The sequence below is a fragment of the Taeniopygia guttata genome, chromosome 9, assembly GCF_048771995.1.
Source record: "Taeniopygia guttata chromosome 9, bTaeGut7.mat, whole genome shotgun sequence".
Taxonomy (NCBI): Eukaryota; Metazoa; Chordata; class Aves; order Passeriformes; family Estrildidae; genus Taeniopygia; species Taeniopygia guttata.
Window position 1 is genome coordinate 23,000,020 of NC_133034.1, and position 25,568 is coordinate 23,025,587.

Below are 25,568 nucleotides of genomic sequence, written 5' to 3' on the forward strand. Positions count from 1 at the left end.
CCAAGATGGTGTAGCAGGCACATTAAGCATTAATCTAAAACTCTTCTGTCATCTTCCACTCAAACTCAAGCTTTGTCAAGTGTTATCTGAACCCTTATTTTAGAAGTGTGGAGTCAGCTTTGGTTTTTTAAAATTTTTTTTTAATCAAAATCCCACCCTCTGCCTGCAATGTTACTGTGAATAAACAATGTTACTTTAGGTTTTTATTTACCATATGCAATTGCACATGTTTTAAAGATAAAATAGAATTACTACAGTGTTTTAAAAGTCCATATCCAGTTTAATATGAGACTAGGCTTATTCCTCTTTAGTACTTGTAAGAGTCATTAGACATCTTTCAACTCCCACTAATTACTTTGTTTTTGGCAGACATTAGTGTTTCCTCCTCCTGCTTTTTTGAATAAATCTGAAATTAACAAGTCAATAAACTGACATATTTACAGTAAAAATAACTCGGCTCTCCTGTCTTCTTCCTCCCACTTCTCATATCTCTTAGCAGATGAAAAGGTCATCATTCACCTACAGGCTTTACACACACTGGTGGGGACTTGGGCACTTTCCCTTTGCATCAACCTCATCTCAAGTTGAGGACCTGATATTACAGAAGCTGTTCCTGTCATCTTAGCTTTTGATTAATTACTTTAAATAGTTTAGAAACTGGAGCAAATGCTTCTTTTGAGAAAAAGATATCTGAGAGAGAAAACATGAGTTGCTTCAGTGAACTCCAATTGCTGTGCGAAGTACACAATCATTAAATGCTCCAGGAGCTGCTTTAATTTAAACGTGGGGGGAAAAAAGCATTAGAAAAGGGCAATTTTGGTGTGCCAATTAAAAAATGATGCCTTAAATCTTTAGACCTTCCTTTCCAGCTTACATAACTGAGATGTATGGGGAAAACTAGGGCAGCAAACATCACCTCAGACACGGAGACAGTCCCCAAACCCTGGCACTTGGCTGCTGTGCCAGGGAAGGAGGCAATCTCCCGTGGCTGAGTGATGCTGAGGAGTTCCGACAGGCTGTCTTTGGCACAGTACCCACGCTCTTAACACTACCTTGACATGCCAAAGGCACTTAAAAAAATCACAGTGAAAAGTAGATGTCCAAGTCCTCCAGCTCGCTCCAAACTTCCACAGGAGAATCGAGGCTGAAATGGAATTGCTGCTCAAACAGTACCAGATGCAAAATGCAACTGGTGAGCAGCCTTTGGGCATTTTGTCTTACTGCAAAGGGAATTAAAGCATTTGCTTTCTGTGGTATCTGAGCAAAATTCTCAGAACTGCAAAAGCAAAACAAAGCCTTTAGCGTGTTGCGCAGAAAGGTTAAAAAGGAAATGAGAGTTCTCTTTTCTGAGATGAGGAAATCCCCCCAAACCCACTGCACACACATGCATGACAAAAATCGAGGAAAGGAAAAGCACAGGAACTGCAGCTCTTCCACAGTCTGGGGAGATCACTGCTGGCTAACAAGTGCTGGGTTTGCACATCTGACACCCCCTGCACATATGGCACAGCTTCAGTTTTGATCTGGATAGAATAGATCCTTCTAGAAGCAGCAGATTGTCCATTAGGCCCATCAAGCCATCACGGGGTTGGAACTGTCAGGCTCACACGGCAGAGCAGGAACAGAGAGCATTATTAAGCAATTATTTCTTCAGCTGTAATGATGAAAGACTTCAGGGCTGAAGTATACAAAGTTCATAATCAGTGCAAAGACAGCCAGCCTATAAATTGGAAGCTAGTTAGTTTAAACTAAATACAACCACATTGTTTTAACTTTCTTCTTATACAATAAATTACTGGTCATTATTGATTTTTCCTGAAAGAAGAGTCTCAAGGTCTGCAAAACTATTTCTCAAGAATTATCATAATATTTAAACACTGAACTAAAGCAAAAATCCTTTACAACACACGAGGTCAAATCTCATTAACCCAAAAGCCATACACGCATTTAACTCATTAGCTTGTATGAATAAGAAATTTCCTTTTTTCCCCATCTCACAGCTACAGCTGCTCTGCAATGACTCCAAAAGCCCAAAAAGGACATGGATAACTCGCACAGCTTTTATCCCATTAGCCACGGTCTGCAGTTCTCATAATCACTAGCTTTGAAGTGTATTAAACAAACCAGAGCACGACCTTAGAGCTGATATTTTAATCACACCACAGAAGAACAATTCTTTTTCACAGATACTTCATTAAGGCCACCAAACAAGATGCTACTGAAAACTACCCAAGCCACAAGCAGGCAAGGAACTATTCTCACATTACTTTATAGCTACAGACCTTCTCCAACACAACCTTTCTGGTGACTGCACTGAGGTATTTACACCTGAAATAAACACATTCTTAATGGGATCAATACATCTGCACATCCCTGTCCTTTTGTACTGCTTCAAATGCCAAGCACAGAGGGAAAATAAGCACCAAAACTTCACCTTTATTACTGAACTATGCAATTAATTTTTTTGTCTTGAAGTGGCTACAGCTTTATGTCCTGGACTATTTCACAAAGAAGTTTATGGAAAATGTGTCCTCCTGTCAATTCAATAATTCAAGACTCAAAGTATTTCCCTCTCTCCTGCAGGAATACATGGCATGTTATTTCCCCCACCTCTAAGTTCTGCTAATCTTTAGTTATCTAGTTCACAAGACCATGCTGGGAAGACATGAATTAAACCCAAATTTTTTTGAAGGGATTCCTAAATTAAACTACTCTGTTTTTTTCATACATACAAAGTATGTATATATTCATAAAGACACATTTATCACTAATTACAGCTGACTATACAGACATCTTTCCCTACCATCTGCCCATTATATAGTATCAGAGACATGCAAACCATATAAAACAGAGAAAACCAAACATAAACTTTGAAAACCACGCTTACACACCAATTTTTAGCGTTATTTTGAACACACAGCTCAACTCAGATAAGGACAGCCTGAAGACTCAGTATAGGACAGATGTAGCCTATATTAATTCAGCCTGTGCTTTACACAGACAGAATAATGTATTGCCCACACAGAAAACAAATTGCTAGAAATTATTTTAAAAGGTATTCAGGCACGCCAACAATGTGTCTTCACTGATGAACAGCCCAAAAAACAAATTTGAAATTTTGAGACTTAAAACATCAGTTGCAAAAGCCTTTAAGGAGCGGGGAGTAGTCAGATCGTGCTGTGAAGAATTCCACCACCACTAATCCATTTTCATCACTATGTGCTGTGATACACAAGGTTATAAACTGAACCAAGCTACACATAAATACAACATTTACATCAACAGAATAAATTTCAAGAGAGTTATTACAACAATAGCGCTCCTAGAACTGTTCACCCCTGAATATGAAAGGACTGACACATCCATGAATAACTTTCATCTGCATGTGAGCAAATTGCTGACAATGGCAGATGAGGAGACAAACTCAAAGCAAATTTAAAAATCCAAACTCAAACTGGACAAGATGATGTGAAAACACAGGATAGACAGTCTCATGAGGTCAAATTTGGGAACTCATGACTGCCTTTAACAGGAAACTTTACACTGCCACAAGCCTTCACATTGTATTACATCTTAGGCTGCCCTAAGACAACCCACACCTAAAAAAAACCCCCAAAAAACAAACCATCAACCATTTGTCCCTCCCTTCCCTTGGCAATTATTCCTCATCACACTCAACCAAGCCGGAGTAGTGCTAAAAAATACAATGGATGTAAAATAACCAAGTGTGAATCTGGTCCAAGCCTCGTGGTCCAACGCTAAGAACCCCAACCAAGACCTGACAGAATCTGAAAAAGTATCACAAAATTGATGGAAGAGGTAACTATTTAAGTTTTAGCAGCTCTACGACTGCAGCTTTGTAGCTTTACTTAAAACATACTAATTTCACTGAAAGGATAAAATACCATTAAACAGACATTTGGCTCAATCTATGCTGCAACATTTTACTAAACAGCTCTCCCCTACACAGAGGGCGTAATTTTCCGTTAAACTAAATCACCAGATCACATCAAAAACGAGGGGAAAACTGAAGAATCTGAGCTCAAAGGTGATTAACAGCACAAAACTCACACACATTATGCAGGTTTTAAGCAGCCCTTTAATACCAGGATGCGTAGAGTAGCTGATATATGAGAGATCACCCCTCGATCCGATTAAAACAAAAAACGGTGGTGTGGGAAGGAGAAAATTCACGTATGTGTAGCAACAATTCAGGTTCAATCCAATCCTGTTTTCCTGCTTTTCCCCAGCCCGAAGGAGGCGATGTGGATGGGTGACACACATCGTCCCTCTGCTCCCACAGGCAGCAACTCTTCCCACCCTCCACAAGAAGTTACAGCCACTGCCTGACAAGTTTAATGCTTCAGCTGCTCATCCCCACCTTCACACTGGGGAATTCGTGTGAGTAACACTGGGGAGAAGCGATCAGCATTTTTTAAAAAGTGAGCGTTAACAGCGACGCACCAGAAATGCGAACCTAGAACTGAGTTGATGCCTTAGCATTAATATTAAATTTTAATCGCTGAGCTCTTCCTACAATACAATTCGAAACTTCAAAGCTTATTAGGAGCGGAATCATCCCGACAAAACCCGCACAAGTTTAGTTAATGGCCAGCACGGGGGGCGCACGGACGGTCCGCGGCGCGCTGAGGGAGCCGCCGGGACGGGGCTCGGCAGCGGGAGCAGCGGCTGGCAGCGGGCTCCGGGAGCCCATCTGCGGGCTGGGAAGGGGCTGGGATGGGGCTGGGAAGGGGCTGGGGGCCGCAGGGACCCGCGGGACACCGGGGCCGGGCTCCGGGGCACGGCACCGCCGCGCTTCCTTCAGCCGAGCACAACTCCGCCGGGGCACGGGCTGAGGGCGCCCCGGCTGCGCGGGGCCGGAGGGAGAGCTCGTCCCTGCGCTGCCGCCCGCAGGAGCCCGGCGAGCTCCGAGGGGCTCCGGGCTTGCCGGCAGCTCCCCGCCGCTCATCCCACGTCGGAGGAGCGGCTCCGATCCCCAGCGCCTCCTCTCCCGTGGCAGCGGCGCACCCGTCCCTCCCTCCGCCCCTCCGGGGACCCCCGGACCGCCGCTTCTCTCGGTGTAAGAAACGAGCCGGAGCCGCCCGGTTTATTGGGTCACGCAGCCCCGCCAAGGGACGGCGCACTCACCGGCACTGCCGCTGCCACCGCCCCGCCCGCTGCCCGGCGGTGCTGCCGCCGCTCCGCGCTCCGCCGCGGCTCTGCCGTGCAGGGAGGGTTGCGCTCGGCTCCTCCGAGCCCCGCTCCGCCCGGGCGCTGTCCCCGCCTCGGCCCGCCCCGCCGAGCGCTCCCGCCCCCGCTCCGCTCGGCATTGTGGGGCTTGTGGTCACGGAGGGCGGACTACGAGCCCCAGGGCCCCGCGCGCGGTTCCGGACAACGCCTGGTGTGTGGTAACACCGCGGATCTTCCTCCTCCTCCTCCTCCTCCTGCTGCTGCTGCTGCTGCTGCTCCTCGCGGGCGCTTCCGGCGCGGCGGCGGCGGCGGCGAAGCCCCTCGGGAGCAGCGGGGGCTCGGCGGGCCGGGGCAGGTGAGGTGCCGAGCCCTGCCCTGCCCGGCTCTGGCCGCGGGGCCCGCGGGGCTGCGAGAGCGGCGGCCGGGCTGAGGGAGCGGCCGAGGGCGGCCTGGCCGTGCGGGGAAGGTGCGCGGGTGTCGCTGCCCCTCCCGGCCGGGCGGTGACTCCTTCCTCCGGCCCTGAGGCAGCGCCCGCGGCTTGTCCTTCCCCCCGCCCTTCCCCGGGGCCGGGGCCTGGCCCCGCTCCCCTCTGCCCGGCCTGGTGCTGGTTCGCTCGGCCCGGGCCCGGCAGGCGCAGGCCCGGATGTGTTTTATTTTTGTGTGAATTATTTTTAGCTCGTCCTCCCGGAGCGGAGAGCTGTCAGGTGGCTGCGGCGGGCAGGGAGAAAGGGCGCCTCGGCTCCTTTCGCCAGGGGAGGTGGAGGTTGAACATTAGGGGGAAATTATTCACATCAAGGGTGATTAGACATCGCAATGGGCTGCCCTGGGAGGTGGTTACACCGTTCCTGGAGGTGTTTAAGGAGAGGCTGGACGTGGCACTCGGTGCCATGGTCTGCTTGACAAGGTGGTGTTTGTTCAAAGGTCGCACTCGATGATCTTGGATGTCTTTCCCAGCCTAATTGATTCTGTGATTCCTCCTCCGCAGGGGCTGTGTCCCCCTTGGGGACCGAGCAGTCAGGGCTGGGGTGTCCCATTAAGTTGCTCACTGAACTGGTGAGTTGGGTTGGGGTTTTTCCTGTAGCTCGCACATTCCGGGTGGCTGAAACCTTGTGCTGTTCCTGTTAACCAGAGGAACTAATTCTCCTCTGGTATTTGTTCGCACGTTGGAATGTAGTTTTGTCCCTTTGGAGCTGTGTCATACCCATTTGTGTTTGGTAAAGTAATGGCTTCACTTTCACATTCCCAAAGAGGTGAAAAAGAAAGAGAAATATTATGTTGTTGTGGTTATATATTACAACATTCTTGACCTGTTAAAGTGACGCTGTATAACAGTTCTGGTGTTGCTGACTGTTGGAACTGGAGCACAGGCATGTGAGGGTCTCATGTGAGACACAGACTGGCTGTTTTAGGACAAATTAAAGCACTTCCATTTTGAGGTCCAGCAGAAAAAACACAGACTAATTATAAGCCTGACTTCAGGCTAGGCTTGGTTTTTGTTTTTTAAGTTGATATGGTTCTAAAAATAGACATCTTGGATTTATCACAGGTCTGTGTCATTTCTGAATTAGTCATAGAACTGCTCTTACAGTAATCAAATGCATAAGCAGTTCTGCTTTGCCAGAGTGAATTTCACTGCAGGTGACTGTTACACGTGTGTAGAGATGTTTAAAAACTTCATTTCTGTTCTAATGAGAGGCATTTGAAGACACTTTCAAACTTCAATGCTATTTGCTGGTGACATTCCTTTTATTAACTCTGCAGTGAAACTATCTGGTGTAAGAATCAGTGGGATGTGGAATCAGTTCAGTAGGATGCCTTTTAATCTCTTGCTATTGTTGCTGATTTTAAAATACAGATTTTTATCCTAATACTTGATCTGTATGCTAATCCCAGTGAATCCACCCCTGCTCAGTTTTAAAAAGAAGGAAAGTAATTCTGTATCTGAAACACAAAGCTTCGAAGCTTTGTATCAAATAATCTGAGTTATACAATGGAAAATAAATCAATTGATTATTAAAATACAGCGGCAGGTAAGGTAACATCTGACCAAAAAAAAAAAAAAAAAAAAAAGATGTGTGGGTTAGGGTGTTTTGTTTTTTTTTTTTTAATTCAGGTTACCATTAATGACAGAAACAGAATTGCCAAGATAGGTGTGTGGTGTGTATATAGTGAAAAGAGCATCTTCTGCATTTTTTTTTACTTCCATAAACTTTACAACAGCAGTAGTAAATTACCTACACTCTCTCCTCCCATGCACATTGGACTTACATCTTGATTCAAGCTCTGCCTCTGAATTCAGCTGGAATTTATGCTGTTATTTCCCTTCCCTCACTCTTTCTTCCTGGACTTGAATGGATTTTTCTGGTAACTCGGGGATCTCAGATCAGCTTAAAGGTGAAACCTGTTCTTGAATCCTCCCTGCAAAAAGTGGAGCAAACCTCTTGGCAGTAAGGTAGTCTTTTTGTGCAGGAATGGAGCTGTGATTTTTGCTAGAAGCCAACCACTGAAATAATAATATTTGTAATCCCTGCCTTGGGCCTTGTTCCTCTGTAGTACTTTTCTAAAAAAGAATATTAATGTCTAAGCACTTACTAGATCTAGGGTAGATGGAGCCTGGAGAAGGGAATAGAGACAACATCAGTGCAGAGGTAGATCTGCTGATGACAGAGCTGAAACCCTGCCAATTGATACCAAATGTTTCTGTTGGTTTAAAACTTGAAAAGTTGAAATCATGGGAGTCTGCTCTCTTTGCTTTAAGCACTGCTTCAGAAGATTGTGTTACACAAACACCTTCCTTTGATGGGAACCTCGCTCCTCTTCAGCCTGGCCTAGGAGCAGGTGTGGATTTGGGGAAGATCCTGCCTGCTGTAGTTTCATGGTGATGGTTGTGTTTTTATTAAACAGCTCTGCTTGATTGAAGTGCATGACCAAAAGTCTGTCAGTAAATGACACACATTAGAGAAAGCAAATTGTCACCTTCGACACTGACAATGGTGGTTGTACATCTAGGAAGTGTGGTGGTTTGTGCTCTTCACCCTTTTTGGCAGGAGTTGTATTTTTGGGGTTTTTTTTCTGCTAAAGTTCAGTTGAATGATTTAAAATGTCATCGGGTGGCTATGGGGGAATAGGTCTGTCAAAGAACCTTTCCAAATCTATTCCTCATCTAAAATATACCAGCTCTCTCCATGTTTGCTGACTGGCTGGGATCATATTTTAGTGCTGAGACTTAAAGGTTAGAATGTAAGATTTATCCTGACAGTGGAAGCACATATTCCATGTTAGTGCATCTCTTGGAATCCAGCCTGGTGTGTTTGATGGGTCAGGCCTGAGCAGTCAGGGTTGTATTAACTGGTATTTTAGCACAGTTGACAAATCCAGATTCTGTTTCAGTTCCCTGTATCATTCTGTAGGTTCTCTCCCAGGACTCTCCTTGCACACCCAGAGGTTTGGGTTGTGGGGTCCCTGTAACAAAAAGGGGGATCAGGCTGACACTCAGTATCTGACACTTCAGTATCTGGCAGTATTCTGCTGTCTTCTCCTCATCTGCCCCCTCAGACCAATTAACAAGTTTGCCAGCAGAGAAACACCTTTTCCACATCTTACAGTATGTCCAGGATTTTCTCAACTGCACCACTCCACTGTGCTGCCCTAATAAATCACCTCCTCATGGAATCTTATTCCACCTTTTTTGAGAATGTAAAATAAACCAGATGACAGATGAAACTAGGGTAAACTCTTCTCAAAGAAAAGGCTCTTTTGAGATTGGAGGAACTGAAGTTAAGCTGTTACAAGACACTGTCAGGAAGTCTGGCAGCTGTGCAGAGCTGCTTTTGATCACATCCTAAAAGAAATGCTGAAAGCTCCTCCTTGCTGCTGATAATGTGCATTAAACTTTGGCTTGAGTCAGGCCATTTTGAAGGTTAGTGGACTTGCTGATAATTGATCTTAAATAGAAGAGAAACTTCAGTTTTCAAGAGAATCTAGTCCCTAATCAAGATTGAGATCACCTTCAAGGATATTTGGATGTCGTTTAGTGCAGCTATGACAAACTGACTTTCAGTAACACAATGAACACAGAGTTTTTGTGAAGATAATTACTCTTTCTATTTAACTGACTGAATTGAGTAAGTTACATCCAAAAGATGTGAAGTTGATTCCTAACTGTAAAGATAAACAGTTTGAGAATTTTAGCAGTCAGGTCCTTCATAACACTGTGATGCTTCCTAGTGTATCTTCTGGAAAACAGGAAGATTTCTGAAATAATGAACAAGCACCGTGATAAATTGAATAGATTTCTTTTCATACCTTGGCAACTAAAAGCATTTGGTGTTCTTAAATATTTCTTGAGTGCACATATATATAAACCCACCTCTTCAGTTGCAAAATTGGCATCCTTTGTGTTAAGATAAATCCAAGTGTTGTGTTTTTTTTAGGAGTGTCAGTATCTGGAAAAGGGGTAATAGATAATGTATAATTGTTTTTATGTGAGGGTTTTAACTGTACCGTGGATTAGTAGCAATAGCTTATGGTTCTTCAGGAGAAAATGAGTTCTTCATGGTGGCTCACAGTGTAATAGGTTTTCATCATCATAAAAATCCATCATTTCACTTAGTATTTCCTTTTGTGTGTGTGTGGATACTGCTAACCCATAAAAACAAAGTAATTATATCTAATGGCAATTTTGTCCTTTTTTGCCCTTCTTCCTGTGATAAAAATCTTTTGGGTAGAACAATGTTCAGTGACCTGATTTAACCATGTGAAAAACTTACTCTGAGACTACAGATAAAAACATGCTATAAATTCATCTGTGAGTGCAGGTGGTGCTTGTCAGCTGTGTGAGCGGCCACTCACTGAACTTGCAGAAAGGAGGAATTAAACAGCAAAACAAACAGATCTCCATCCAGCAGGGAATACACAGGGATCATAAATGGGACAGCTTGTACCTGCAGGAGGGAGTGCAAACTTGTTCAGACAAGTTCCCTCCCCCCATGTGAGCAGACCTTGCATGAATTTATGTAACTGAAACAAGTTCTTGGGAAAACACTCAACTTTTCGAGGAATGATGAATATTCACTTGTATTCTTCCATGTTCTTGACAGCTGTAAAATACCCGGGATGGGTGATAAAGTTGTGAGACCCCTGATTATTGCAGTTCTATCCCTGTGGATTTATTACATCCATCCAGACCCCTTTCTGAAGTCTCAGGAATTCTTTTCTGGGGCTGGAGGAATCAGCTCATCTGTGGCACTTTGAGGTTGGAGCAGCAAGAGAAACAAAGTGAGGTTTTGCAGGAAGCAGGCCTTGTTAGAAGACTTGCATAAAGTTTTTACTGTAGTCATGTTTAATTTTTCTTCAACTTTTATTACTGTTCACAAGATCAGAAGAGGTATTCACAATATATTTAGTCATCCAGTTTCTTCTCTGTGCTGACTGTAATCAGTAACAAATTTCACTTGCATAATTATGGCTGAACAATTATGTATCTGCTCTGGACAAAAAATACCTGTTCTTCTGTTTAAACAGCCTGGAGATCTTTAGCCAGTGCAGAGCATAATGAGGAATATGGATTGAAGAAATGTCTTGGCATGTTCTTAACCTGTTCATACTCTCAGGGAGTCATATTGAATGCTGGAGTAGTTTCTGCTGTTACTTAGCTTTTCACTCTTTTCACTTCTTACTAAAATGTCAGTAAATTACACAGACATGCAAATGCCAGGTGTCTGGAGCTTGCTAGGAGGAAAAATCCCTCCTCTAGTGCATTAAATCCTCCAAGCAGATCTAAAAAATTAAAAAGCTTAATATCTTTCTTTTTATCTTTATTTCTGACTTGGACTTCAGGTCTTTAAATTCAGTTATGGCATATAAAATATTTTTTAAATAATCTGATTAATAAAAAATACAGCAGGCTGGAACAAGGGGTTTTTATCAACTGTAAGGTGACCTTTTTTCCTTTCCACATAATTTCTGTGTCTGAGCAGTGATCCTTCTATGTTGGATATGATGAGTTGGGCTGGGTGGAGAACTTCCAAAACAGAGGTTCAGTTACTGGAACAATAATTTTCCATTGAGTTAACATAGCTGGTGGCACACCCTGAGTGGAAACATGACTTCAGCTTATATAAAACCAAAGATGTAGTGTTCACATTCAGATGGGTGGAAAGTAGGCACTGATCTCCAGCAGAATCACGGCTTGATGCATGTGCAAAAATATGGAATATTTATAGGTAGTTTTAATAGTCACAATGCATCTGGATGAGGTTGGGGCTGCAGCATGTAGTGCTTCCCAAGTTTTTCCTGGATGGAAGTTGTCAGGAACTTTATGCTCCTGCTTTCAGGAGAATTGATTCCATAGCACCTTTTCTTTAAAATATTCATTTAATAGATTTCAGTTAGTGTTTTGAAGTTACACCAAGTGGTCATTCCACGTTTACTTGACTCATGTAATAAGAAATCTCTGGTTTCTACACAATAGAACTTACATTGATCTGTGCCTTGTCATTTTTAGAACCAGTCCCTCATGAGCATTTGTAATTGTGTGTTTGTTTTCTCTTTTCTCACACACCCTAAGGACAATAGATTTCCCAAGTTCTTCAAGTATTCTTGCACAACGAGGAGAAAGAAGAGACATTTCAGTGAATGAGGAGTTTTTTGCTTCTATAGTGTTTTCCTTGAGAAGTGGCTCTTTGAATGAGGATGACAATGGAAGAGATGAAGAATGAAGCAGAGACCACTTCTATGGTTTCCATGCCTCTCTATGCTGTTATGTACCCTGTCTTTAATGAGGTGAGCTCCAGTTTACCTTGGAATGCAATAATCCCCTTTATTTTGGGAAATGAGGCCACAGTAACATGTTTTTCATCTTGGGAAACCTTTGTCTAACACATCTTCTCTCTCTGCATTGTTTCACCCTTCTTCCCATGAATAGTTTCATGCTCATCAAATTTTGCTGGTTGTCTTGGTCCTGAGCTTTTCTCTTACCTTTAACAGAGGATTTCCACAATAATGCTGGCTCTGGTATTGTCTGGCAGGAAATAGCACATAGTCGAACCTGTGAACAGCTTGATTGTTGATTATCATTTTGTGCTATGGTTGTTATTTAATAGAATATTTGTTTTATTTCTGAGTATCTGAGAATACCAAAATGTTCTCAAAATCTTCTGTCAGACTTTTGCTGCTAAATACATCCAGTGATTTTTGTTTTCATTTATGGGGGAACTCTTTCCTTTGGGATTAACTTTACTTTTATAGTATCTCTGAAGTGAGACCAGCAATTTGAAAGCTTCTGTCAATCCCCCTTTCCATTCTGCTTTATGGGGCAAGGTGTGATTACTTGACTTGCTTTGTTCTGATAACAACACAATGCTAATAATTAATTCTAAACTTTTATTGCAGCTAGAAAGAGTAAATCTGTCTGCAGCTCAGACACTGAGAGCAGCTTTTATTAAGGTGAGAAGTAACTTGCTTTGAAAAATGGTTGTTTCAAACATAAGCTGTGTGTGATGAAGCTGAAAGGTCAGCTGTCTGGTTTCCTTGTCTTTTTATCTAAGACTTCATCCTTGATCCAGTAGTCTGAAAATGAAGTGGACAATTGCATGAACTAGAAGCTTGAGATGTCTGCAGATGTCATGAGTAGAAATCTGAATGAGCAATTTTAAACAGACTCTTCTCTTGTCCATACAGAACAAAAGCTGAAATAAGGGAGCAGGCAGTGAATAAATAATAAACTTAGTCTAAAACCCACAAGATTTGTAGAATAGGCTCTCATGAGCAATAGGCACGTAGCAGACTTTGAAATTGGTTTACAAAGTGAGTGGTAATGGGATTTTTTTTGTGGATGAAGTTCAGTGCTTGTGTAGAAATCCATCAGTAAATGGAAAAAAAGATTCTTCTGACTTTTCCATTGTATTCCTAAGGAGTGAAAATACAGATATTCCTTTACATTGCTTTATTGAAGTGGTGATCTTTTCAAATATTGAAACAAAATAATGGCAGGCATGACATATCTGAGCTGTGCAGCTCTGGGATGCTTCCCCGTTCCTGCACTTAAATCTGAATGTACCTTGATGGGCTGAAGTCTCAAACTGAGCTCCTACGAGTGTGGGTTGGTTTTGTGTGTTTTCACAATTGGTGGGAAGTATCTAAGCTGGATGCAAATACTGTTAAACTGAGATGTTGGTAAAAATGGTAGTGCCAGCTAAAAAACCCACAGAGGCTCATTTTTCTTCCCCACAGAGCAGTTTTTTGGTAGCAGCACAGGTGATGTGAACAGCTCCAGTGTTAATCCAGCTCTGTACTTAGATATGTCATCAATCAAAAGCTGGGTTTTTTCTGAGAGAGCAAATTCCCAGATGATGTCTGAGCATATGATGTGATTCATGAGAGGCGCATTTATAAATGTCATAGGGAAGGTGGGGGAGTAGCACCTGTGTTGGAGTGAATTAAATTCCAGGGGATACAATATCTTTGTCTCAAAGCTTGGTGTTTATGAAAATATAACAGGATAGAGACATTTATTAAAACCCTTCTTACTCAAATTAAAATGAGTGCAAGGGCTTATTGGAAAAGTTGCTTATACAAAATCAGTGATGTAATCCAAGAAAAATGAATTTTGTAGTGGAAAAATGTTTTTAATGTAATCTACTGGTCTCAAGCCATTAGACATTCAAAGTTCCCAGCAAACTCCTGCAGTATCTGAAGCAATTTACATGAAAGTCTTGGTGTTTGCAATGTCCAGGTCTTGCATATTTAAGCATGTAAAATTTCTCTGCTGTACAGGCTGAAAAAGAAAATCCAGGTCTTACACAGGACATCATCATGAAAATTCTGGAGAAGAAAAGTGTGGATGTGAATTTCACAGAGTCTCTTCTGCGTATGGCAGCTGATGATGTAGAAGGTAATAAAGCCTGTGTTGGATAACTGTATTTTTAATCACACTGTTACCTAGGAACGTGCAATTCTGTATTTCTTCTTTTTTTCAGAAGACATTATTTGTTTCTTAGTAGAATTTTCTCAACTTGGTAGAAGAAAATTTGTATTTTTGGGTACTGCTATTGGAGAAAGTAAATCTCCCTGAAAGCCACACTTGACTAATAAGAGAAGGGAAGAAAGAAAATGAATGTTTAGAACTATGTTTTTATGGGTGCACAGTTCACCTTTTGCAATGCTAACAACCAGGAAAAGGCAAATATGGAGTATAACATCCTCTTTTTTTTTTTTCCTACTTCAAATTAAAAGCAGCAGTTATGCTGTCACAGAAGCAGAATATACTGCAGGCTTTAAGTTATTTTAATACTGAATTTGATGACTTTAATGCCTCAAATAAAGTAAAATGGGCTCTTTTTCCACCATGCAGTAATGGAGGTGATTGTTGCACTGTCCTGATTCACACAGGGGTTATTCACTGCAGTTCTCTGCTCGTGGCTGTTCCTGTGCTGTTCACCTTCAAATTCACCCTGGAGATCCTCTGCATTTTGTGTGGTGTTTTTAGCTGTCACTACAGACTTGAGGACAAACTAATGGTGGCTTTGAATATGTTCTTTTTGCCAGAGTATATGATTGAAAGACCTGAACCTGAATTCCAGGATCTTAATGAAAAGGCACGAGCACTTAAACAGATCCTTAGTAAGATTCCAGATGAGATCAATGACAGAGTGAGGTTTCTTCAGACAATCAAGTAAGTACAATAGGATGGATTTTGCTGCAGATGGAGAGGTCAAACTTCTTGTATTTAGGCCTGAATGTTGAAATTCTGTAGGTGTAGCAGCATTGTTCTCATTGCCTGATCCCACTTAGAAATTATGAGGATGTTATTTAACCAAACTTGCTGGCTCCAAGGCAGAATTCCCAGGATGCTGCTGTGGCTCCCTGCATTTGATCTCCTCCACCATATCTGACACTTCCTCTGTAGAGACTGCCCTGAGAAATACCTGACTGCTAGAAAGGGATTCAGCTCCAGCATTTCATAGGATCTCCTGAGGATATTGAAATTCTCTTTTTCTTGCCCAACAGGGACATTGCAAGTGCAATAAAGGAGCTCCTTGACACAGTAAATAATGTCTTCAAGAAATACCAGTACCAGAACCGGCGGGTACGTGCAGCAGCTCTTCAGCCACTATTTCTGATAGCAGCAGAGGAGGCATCCTTTGCACCCAGGGATGAACAGCAGAGCCCAGCTGGTCAATCAGGCCATGCTTTAAAAACAGAGTGCTTGTATGATAGGTTTGAGGAGTTTTAGAGAAAAAAAAAATCCTCTTTGTTTCTTCTAAAGGAAAAAAAAAACAAAATTTTTATTCCTGATGTAACATTTATTAATTTTCTGATCAATTTAACCTCAAGGTTCTCACTGTACCCAGAAATATGTGAACTAAGACTCTGCTCCTGTTGTTTTTGTTTCTGTAGGCACTTGAGCACCAAAAGAAAGAGTTTGTAAAATATTCCAAAAGTTTCAGTGATACTCTGAAAACCTATTTTAAAGATGGAAAGTAAGTATGCTTTGGGCCTGTTGGTTTTGTCCTGTTGTTTCAACGTTTTACATAATGACTAACAGGAAAATAGGACAGACTTTGGGATGTAAGCTGCCTTTTGCCTAATTATTTCCTTACCTATGTCCTCTCATTACCATGGCTGCTTTAAAATACTGTTTCTTTTGTAATGCCTTTGAGGAAAGGGAAAATTGTTAAATTCACCATGTAACACCCATGTGCAGTGTTAGTTTTGAATTTGAATATGAGAAGTTAAATTTCCTGGCTCTGTGTGGGTTTTCTCAGTGTATATACAAGGACAGAGAAATTAGGGATTTTTTTATTGAGAAAAATAATTTACCTATCTGAAGTATCATTTGCAAATACAAAACATCTGTGCAGGGTTCTCTTTGATTTACATTTTTATTGGCCTTTCTTTATAGACCCTCACAGTGCTCTGCAGTATCTGGAATAATTCAGCTGATTCTTCTTCTAGCTGAGAATTTTAGCCTTCAAACTGAATTTTTTTCCAGGTCTTCACCTTGGGTTTTGCAGTCACCATTTCTATATAATTCACTGTAGTGATTCTCTGGGAGGGTGAGTGGATCCCCCTCAGATTCTGACAGGGCCAAAGAGTTTTGTTATAAAGATGGAACCAACTTTGATGTCAGCTCTTGTTGAGCTTGGTAAAGGCTGAGAGCACCCAGGAGATGGGGCATTACTAAAGGAGAGAAAAGTCTTGAGAGTCTGTGAGCACAATCCTGCTCCCATCAAAGCATTCTTATTTTTCTCTCCTTTTCCTGAAATTGGGGCTAAATTCGATACCAAAATGAGAAGTTCAGGCTTTGGTAGCTTTGATTCCTGGACAGAAGTACTGTGTCTTCTGGGCTTAAGCTTAAATTGTGTTGATTATTTGCAGTAGTGTAAGAAATTCCATCATGTATTTCCTGTCCTTGGGGAGGAATTTCAGTGTGTCTGAGCTGCACAGTGGGTGAGATCCCTGCTCCCCCCCAGACTAAACACAAGCCATGCTCACACATCATTCCTGAGCTGAAAAATTCTGTGACCCCACACCTTTCTGTGCAGAAAGGTAACTAAAATAGTGTGTTGCTGTCACATGTGAGCACGTTTAGTATTCCTTGAGGGGAGAGTTGCCAGTTCTGGAATTCCTGTGGGGTGAAGAGCTCAGCTTTGGAAAGGTGTTTAACAATCACTGAGTCAGAAAATGGCTGTGACCTTAAAGATCATCTGGTTCCAAACCCAGTCATCTGCTCCGTGGTTTTCCCTTGGTTATCTGAATCCCAGAAGGAGCGGATGGAGATGTCAGTGATGATAGAGAGCCAAAATCTTTTTCAATTCCTGCCAAATCAACGCTGCTTTTTTGAGATTAGCTATGCAAATGGGTCTGGCTGGCAGCCAGCAGGGAGCTTCAGGTAGGTCAGCTCAGGGTGGAACATCCCTGTGCTCCCAATTCTCAAAGCCTAGGTGCCAGCAATGCTGGGTTTCTCCACTGCCATGTTTCTAGAAGTGTCTGAAGCAGTATTCTTCTCTTTCCACAGGGCAATAAATGTGTTCATAAGTGCCAACCGACTAATTCATCAAACCAACTTGATACTCCAGACCTTCAAAACTGTGGCCTGAAAACTGTATATGTTGAGAGTTGTACTTTTCAATGGTGGATAGGGTACCTTTATATGTAAATTTTAAAGTTTTGACTGTATAAATTATCAGCCCCTCTCGAGGGGCCTAATGCAGGATTTTGAATGGGATTATTGCCATCTTACACCATATTTTTGTAAAACATTGTAGCTTAATCATAATCTCACAAGAAAGATTTTGCATCACTTTTTGCTATTATCATTCTTTTCAGAATTATAAGCCAAAAGAATTTACGCCTTAATGTGTCATTATGTAACATTCCTTACAAGAATTGTAAATATTTGGTGTTCTGTTTCTGACATTTTAACTTGAAAGCGGAAAACTGCAAGATTATGTATTTAACAATATTGGTGGCAAATATTCAATAAATAGTTTACATCTGTTAGACTGTCTTTTTGTATGTGAACAAAAGTGCATAACTCATCTTTCTAGAACTGCAGAACATTCATTCAGTAGAAAAAGAAATTAAATTTTTTTGGGTGCTTAAAGCTACCGGGAGTTCAAAACACTGTAAAATGAGGGGTTTTCCTTAAAATTGAGATTTTGGCTGTTCTCTAGACCAGATTATCAGAATAATTATATTAAAATATCTTTGAGAAAGTAATAAATAAACCCAGAAGTGAGATGTGCTTTTGTTTTTGATAGAAACTAGATCTCACTTCTTTCTTAGTCTTCTGTTAGTGGTGAGTTAAGAGGTTTTTTTACTCCTAGGCTATTCCAAGGTTTGGAGCACAGGTTTATTTGAAATATATGCAGCGAAGATTGAATTTAAACTATTCAGATAAATGGGTTTGAATTTGTCGCCTTTGGGAGGGAGGAGGACTGGAGCTAGAACTCTTCCAGGTAGCACTAGTGATATCTATACTATGCATGCCATAAGGCAACTTTGTTTTTTCAGGGAATTGAAATCATGTGAGACCTCGACTGACAAACCTTGGCTGTGTAGATGGTTAAGAGCTGCAGCTGGACAGGTGGAAATGTTCTCTTTGTCATTTCCTGGCGATGTTTCACAAGTTCTGACGAATCCCTTGGAAGTGCACCTCGAGCTGATTTGGAAATAGAATAAACCTCTGGAAGTTTGCAAAATCTGTGGCCATTACTAGGAAGTTTAGGGAAAGATGTGAAGCAGCTTCTGAAAGCTGCACAAGCTGTTGCACTCCAGGCTGAAAGGGCACAATTGCTCCAGAACTATTCCTTGTTTGGCTCTAAAAGGTGAAGAAAAGGTCCCTCCAGACTGTCTGGCACACTGGCCTGGTGCTGTACTGCTCATCTGGGGCAAGTGCCTTATCCCAGGTACAACAGCTGGGTCCTTGCATTTGCTGATCTGAAAGGATCAAAAGGGGGGAAATGCAAACTGCAGCCTCCCACATAGCACTGGATGTTCTGCTGTCTGTTTGTGCATGGAGTTGTTTCCTCGATGAGAGCACTGACTGTAGTCAAGTAGAACAATGTGAAGGAGAGTATTGTGTAAAAATGAGTTCTTTGGGAATGTATGTTGTGCAATTTTTGGTTACACATAGAGCTATAAGCAGGACGTGGTCCTTAAGGCTTTCTGGTCAGCCTGTTCTCTGTTCTGACAGTGGTGTCTTGTGTCCTTAGCGAAATGAGCTTAGTAAAGGGGCACAGAATCAGTTTCTAGTTCAAACTTTCTGGTATTTCTTAAAGCTTGGCCTGCTGAACTGTCAGTTTTTGGCAAGTGGTAGAAGAACAGCAATGTTCGAGCTGATGAAAATAGAGTGATATTTAATTTGCATCTTTGCATTCTGTAGTCTCCTTGTGGATGATTCTCAATTAAGTCATAGCTCCAGAGGGCTTCATGAAGATCCATGAGTCAAGGAGAAGGAAGGGAAAGGCCCCTGGAGTTTGTGATACTTCATCTATCTTAGAGTGTTTGGTACTGGAGAGGCTGCAGCAGTGGCTGTAGAGATAGAGAAACACAAAAATTGGGTTGTGGTTTATGAATTGGACCTGATTCCCACAGTATTCTGAGATTTCTCTATTTTCTTGGATTGAGCAGGACAGTAATTAGTACTGGCAATCATAATTTGAACGAGACCATGTTTATGTCTATGGTAAAAAATACATATTAAAACATCCATTTATGACTTGTGTCCCAAACAAGCCGCTGTGTTGTGTCCTGCCAGTCGGTTCCTTGTCAAATCAGAGGCTATTTCATCAATGAACTGTTCCTGTTCATCAGTTCTTCCCAAAACCTTTCTTGGGTTAAAGGTACCAAATACAGGGCTAAGCTTCAGGTTGTCTAGCCAATGTGTTCTATTTATAACCTCATTGTGATTTCTATATGTTACCCCTAAAAGTAATGGAAAATTATTCATTGTAATCAATGTCTGGTAATGGGAAAACTTGAAAACTGGTGTCTTCAGGTCACACTCTTCTGTTGTGTGCAGTGAATCCATATCTAGTGGTCTTATAAACCTTTCTTTTCCACTGAATATGAGCTGGGACATATGTCTGTCAAATTTTATTGTGGTTTTGCACTTTATTATTCAAGTTACCTGAGTAGCTAAAAGATAAGTTTCTCTTAAGGATTTCTGATACAGCAGTTAGTGTTGCAAAATGCTCTTAGAAAATTTCTGCTGTGAATGTGGGTTATAACTGCGATGATAATGTTAACATCCAGAAAACCAATCTAATAAACAAAATAAAACTTTGTATATTTGTTAATGAAGCAAAGAACTGTCTTAATCACTTGTTTTGATTTGCCTCAGCCTATCAAGAAGTGAAGAAAAGCTTAGGCTGGCTAGTTTGTGGCTGGAAGCTTTAATAGTGACCCACAGATTAGTGTCCAAGTCTGTGAGATGCGCCAGGGGCCCAGCTCAGAGCAAGGTTTATCTTGTTCTGAGGGGAAGTGGTGAGTATGAAATCTCACAGTGTCCTGGTGTCAGACCTTCCTTGGCTCCAGCCAGCACCAACAGATAGTGTCAGTCTGGATTAAACATTATCTTGCCCTGGCCACGCAGTGAGATCTGAGCACATGAAGAAGGAGCACCAAAGTGCTCCTTCTTCATGTGCTCAGATCTCACTGCGTGGCCAGGGCAGCCTTGTTGGTTCTGCAGGTGTTACCTCCTCACTTTACCCCTCTCACTCAGGTGGGGAAGGGAGGGAAGGTTGTTGAGACAAACCTGCCACAAATCTAAGCTTTGGATCACTACATTTCTTTGATTTCCCCTTCAGACTGGAGTAATGTGTGCAATGATAATAACTGGATTGGGCAGAGCAGTGATTATCCCCTGCCCTTGGAGGAGCCCTGGCAGTTCTGCCTGAGAATCTTGCTTTGCCCTGCCCAGCCTGGCTCATCTTCCCCCAGGACTGGGGAAGTGCTGCAGGCAGCGTGTGCTGGGAGCTGTGGGAGCTCCCTGGGCTGTGCCACTCTTCACTCCTTTGCTTCTCCTCAGACACATCTGGGCTGCTGCTGCTTCTGAAAGAAAATAGTAGGGAACATGGTTCCCTAGCAGCAGCCTTGGTGCTAAAAAACAGGACTGAAAAATGCTCCTGGGTCATTTGGCCTCTCTTGCAGAAGCTAAAAGGTACTGCAGAATGTTGGTCCTAAATCTGCCCAGGTCTATTTTAAAGCCAGCTTCTTTGTCCTCATTGCTTTTGTTAGATGTCATTTAAGAACAGTCTGAAAGGATAAAAAAGCCCTTCAAATATCGAAGTTTAATAAGCTGCATAAATTTAATTTATGATGAAGAATTCACTAACCTTGGCCACAACCAACTGTTCTTTTCCCTTCTTCTTCACTTAGTCCTGGAGTGAATTTTGTACCACCATGGGCTTCACTTCTTACAGATGCACAATCCCAAGGGTTTGGACCTCTAAACTGAACAAGGTGTTGGGCAATGCTAAATTTGCTCTTTTGAAGCTGAGACAAAACAATTTTTTTCCTCATGCTGTAACACAAGCTTGAATTTTGCTACAAAACTCCTTGGTGCCATTGTCCCCAAAGCAGAGGAGGAGGCTTGGCTCACATGGAGATGTCTGTGGAGGGAATGTCCCTTGGCTCCTCTGTGCCTCTCCTGCCCCTCAGCCTGGCTGTGACACAACCTTGATGTCTCAGACAATGCAGGATTGCTTGCTGGATTTCCTGAACAGGATTTTCTCCCTGACTTGTGACTTTGCACCTTGTCCCCCCTGGCCCATCCAGGCCTGGCTGCTGTGACAGCTCAGCAGGGCTGAGGCAGCACATTGTCACACAGCACCAGGACTGACTCCTCGGTGCTCACCTGGTGTGGGAATCCAGGGCTTCCCTCTGGCTGCCCTGGCAGGTCTGGGACCCTGGCAGGGGTCAGGAACCCCCCTGGACAGAGCCCCCAGAGACACTGGCTGTGATCTCTGTCCATGGAAAAGAGTTTTCAATCTTACAGCATGAATTACCAGCTCTGAGCGTTTGATATCAGTAATAATTAAGTGTGGCACGGGTGCAAAAGTAAAGTTTTAGGTTTCTAGATTAGGGGTTCAGAGGGGACAAGATGGAGGAAATTGGGTGTGTCTTGTCCTTTTTCTCCTTCTTCATGGCCTCCATGTTTCACTGTGGTGTTGGCATTTTTCTGTTGGTTCAGGCTGGGGACACACTGTCCAACGTAGGTGACAGATATTGGCACGTTATTGTAAATCCAGCACAGGTAGTTTGTGGTATTTAATGTTTGTACCATCCCACTGAGGGCAGAGCCCCACACGCTGCCCTGCAGGACAGAGCTGCGGCAGGGCAGCAGAACATGTTAGAGATAAACAGAATAAACAACCTTGGAACCAGCACAGACCAATTATGGCTTCTGCTTTGGCAGCGGGGCTGACAGACAGAGACTTTCTACAATCTCGGAATCACCAATACCCACAGATTCCGACAACCTGGCATCTCTGCCCCAGTCTAGCATGGCATCCTCACAGTTATTTTCACCAGATTTGGGCAAGTTCATGGCTTTAATGTTCATTTGATGAATTTAGGCTGCGCTGCCACACCTGGGCACTATCAGAGTCTGTGATTAATTGATAAAGGGTTTTATCTCTTCCCTCTCTCTGCCACCTTGCAGAGCTGCTTATCACCATGTGAAGATCACAAAGGCTTTCCCTGGCAGCACAGAGCCACAATTTGCAGTTCAGGAGTTGAGCATCCCAGAGAACCTTGTGGTTTTGGGTAAAGATCACTCTGCTCAGACAACTTCAGTGAAAAGTTTGGTTACACTCTGCTCTTGCTGTTCCTTTAGAATTTGTTTCTTGCTGTTAAAGGTTTATAAATGATGAGGGTTCCTTTGAGCAGTAACCAGAGGTGGCTGTGGGGTTGTTTTTGTGGGGACTGTCAGTGACACTTCAAGCACTGAGAGGAAGAGACATGAAATTCCTTCAAGAACCAAGAGGAAGGAAAATTGAGTTCTACTCACTCTGGAGACAGAAGTGTTCTACTTAGTGTATCCAAAAAAGAAAAGTGGATTTTAGTGCTGTAATTCCATTATTGGTGACAAGGTAAGCAAAATAGATTTTCAATTGCTGATTTCTAATGCATGCTCAGATCTGCTGTATAAACACTTGTGAACTTGCATTTGGTATCACAGTCAAAGGAATGATTCCACCTGATGGTTAGAAAAATCTCAGAGAATATTTTGTACTATCTCACTAAGCTGAGTATAAAACCCTATGTCTAAATTAGACGTGTCTTTGACATTTTATTATTTCATAATTGTAACTCCTAGACTTTCCATAGTAGGTAATTGCTTTTTTCCCTGAAGCTGCCTTAGTCTCCAGGGATAAATGATGGGTGAAATAGGTGCCTGAGTTCCTGAAGTTTTAAAGTAAATTGAATAAAGTATGAGCTAAAAGTATAATTCAAGTAGTCTCCCTTCTTGCTGCTGGGTATCTCATCTCCAATAGAGCCACGGTGAAAAATGCTGTGAAAAAAATTAAAAGACTGAGCTACAACCTTTAAGAAAAGGCATGGTGAGTGAATTTCTTAACTAAAATGTTAATTGGAAGGATTTTGCCTTGCTTGTTGAGGAAAATGTGGTAACCAATTTTTCCCTGCTGTTTGCACAGCCGTGTGGCATTAATAATTTTGCGTGGTTCTCTACAGCTGCTTAATGAGTGACAAACAGAATTTTCTTAAGTGGTTTGGAATGGGAGAGCAGAAATTCCTTTCAAGGCTGCAATGCAGTAAGTATAATAAATGTATAGCATTTAAAAATTCTTCCCTTTACTTTGTGACTATTTTTATTATAACATTAAAACTTGTGACTTTTTGTTTTTCTTGTAAGGTTGGTAAATAATTCTACAGCTTAAATCTAAAATCTAAAATCACTGTTTTTAGCTGCTTGCCAATGCTTTTGACCTGGGCCTGGAACCTCCAAAAATGTCTGAGGGACGTTTTGAGTTCTGACAACCTCCAGGCCTTCCTTGGGCACCTCCAGGGATGGGGACTCCCTCAGTCCTCTGGATCTGGGCAATCTCTGCAATAGCCAAATCTCAATAAAATCCCCCTGTGATCCTTTAGCCCAGCCCCAGTATTTAGGGAGCCTGGGTAGAGTCTTGTCAGACACAAATTTAATGCACTCTGAAGCCCCACAAAGAGCCATGGTTGCTGCAGTAATGGGAGAAAAAAAATCCCACCTTATTCCTATTCAGTAAGGATTACAAAGCATAAGGGGCAAAGAAAATGTAATTTAGCTGGGTTTTACCTGCCTTTTTTACATGATTTTAAATATAAACCCAAAGCAAACGTTTAACAGTAAGGCCTTGTGCAAGTCAGTATTTTTTATTTGAATGACAACTGAGCTGTTCTTTTCAAAACTAAATGTCTGCATTACCAAGACATAAAAGCAAAGTATGGGTTTTTTTCTTTAATCTTCCAACATAAGGAGAGACTTTTTTGTCATGAAACACGAGCAATGCCGACTGCTGACAGTGCCAAAGTAAGTGAAGTTCAACCTGTTGACCTCCTGCTATCTGGAGCTTTTTCTCATGAACATGCAATAATGTTCTGTAATTCCCTGCCAATAGAAGGCAGCAAGTTGCATTAGCAGAGTAATGCAGGAGGGAGACAGAGCTGAGGTGTGGGAGCTCCTGTTGTGCTCTGGCAGCCAGGAGCTCCACAGCAAGGCTGGCACCTGCAGGAATGAAGGACCCAAGGTGTCAGGTGGGATGTGTAACCTTGTCCCAGGGCTTGCTGCACAAGGATGTGGAGCCCAGGGGGACATTCCTGGTGTCCCAGTTGTGGGAGTCCAGGGCATCCCTCTGGCACCCTGGCAAGGGTCAGGAACCCCCCTGGACAGAGCCCCCACAGACACTGGCTGTGATCTCTCTCCATGGAAAAGAGTTTTCAATCTTACAGGATGAATTACCAGCTCTGAGTGCTTGATATAAGTAATAATTAAGTGTGGCACGGGTGCAAAAGTAAAATTTTAGGATTCTAGATTAGGGGTTCAAAGGAGACAAGATGGAGGAATTGGGTGTGTCTTGTCCTTTTTCTCCTTCTTCATGCCCTCCATGTTTCACTGTGGTGTTGGCATTTTTCTGTTGGTTTAGGCTGGGGACACACTGTCCAACATAGGTGACAGATATTGGCACGTTATTGTAAATGCAGCACAGGTAGTTTGTGGTATTTAATGTTTGTACCATCCCACTGAGGGCAGAGCCCCACACGCTGCCCTGCAGGACAGAGCTGCGGCAGGGCAGCAGAACATGTTAGAGATAAACAGAATAAACAACCTTGAAACAGCACAGACCAATTATGGCTTCTGCTTTGGCTGCAGGGCTCAGAGACTTTCTACAATCTTGGAATCATCAATCCCACAGATTCCGACACCAGTGAGGGAGGAAATCAAAACCCCCCAGTGTGAGCTGGTGTTGCTTTGTTTACCCAATTCTTGGGCCAAAACAAGCAGCATCCCCATCCTCCTCCAGTTATGTGGGCTGCAGTTCTAAGTGGTTGATAAGGATCAGGTGTTAAACGCCCTCCTGACAGTTTGTTTGATGAATTTGGTACAAAATCATCCTTTATTTCCACAGGCTGCAAAGTAAAGCTGTGGGGTCACTGGGTTTGGGGCTGGAGAGTGCCCTGTGTCCCTGCTCTGCCCTCAGCCTCAGCTCAGGGCAGAACTTCCAGCCCAGATTTTGTGTTTATTTCCAGACCCTTTGAGGCTGCTGAGGATGGATGGGGCTGCTTTGCACAGGGACACCTCCACACACATTTATTTCCACTGCAGCAGCCACTGGGCTGTGTTCAGTGCTCACACTGCCAGCTCCCATTCC

General features: G+C 42.7%; 2 protein-coding genes across 4 annotated transcripts in view; one reads left to right on the forward strand and one right to left on the reverse strand.

Moving 5' to 3' along the window:
• SERPINI1 (serpin family I member 1) overlaps positions 1–5,221 on the reverse strand; it is a 44,356-nt gene extending 39,135 nt beyond the window's left edge. The window contains 1 exon segment of the mRNA NM_001245196.1: positions 5,149–5,221. The gene's annotated coding sequence lies outside the window, so the exon portion shown is untranslated.
• Positions 5,222–5,287: 66 nt separating this feature from the next.
• PDCD10 (programmed cell death 10) lies at positions 5,288–17,694 on the forward strand. Of its 3 annotated transcripts, none has more exons than XM_072933597.1 (8): positions 5,288–5,401; positions 11,759–11,973; positions 12,583–12,636; positions 13,966–14,083; positions 14,737–14,863; positions 15,199–15,277; positions 15,589–15,671; positions 17,210–17,694. In XM_072933597.1, the coding sequence occupies exons 2-8, from the start codon at positions 11,878–11,880 to the stop codon at positions 17,289–17,291; spliced, it is 639 nt and encodes a 212-aa protein (XP_072789698.1). In that variant the 5' UTR covers positions 5,288–5,401; positions 11,759–11,877; the 3' UTR covers positions 17,292–17,694. The 3 variants fall into 3 exon arrangements, with proteins under 3 accessions (XP_072789698.1, XP_002198418.1, XP_012431120.1); XM_002198382.7 differs by having other exon boundaries at positions 5,334–5,545; XM_012575666.5 differs by having other exon boundaries at positions 5,390–5,545; positions 11,767–11,973.
• Positions 17,695–25,568: the final 7,874 nt, after the last annotated feature.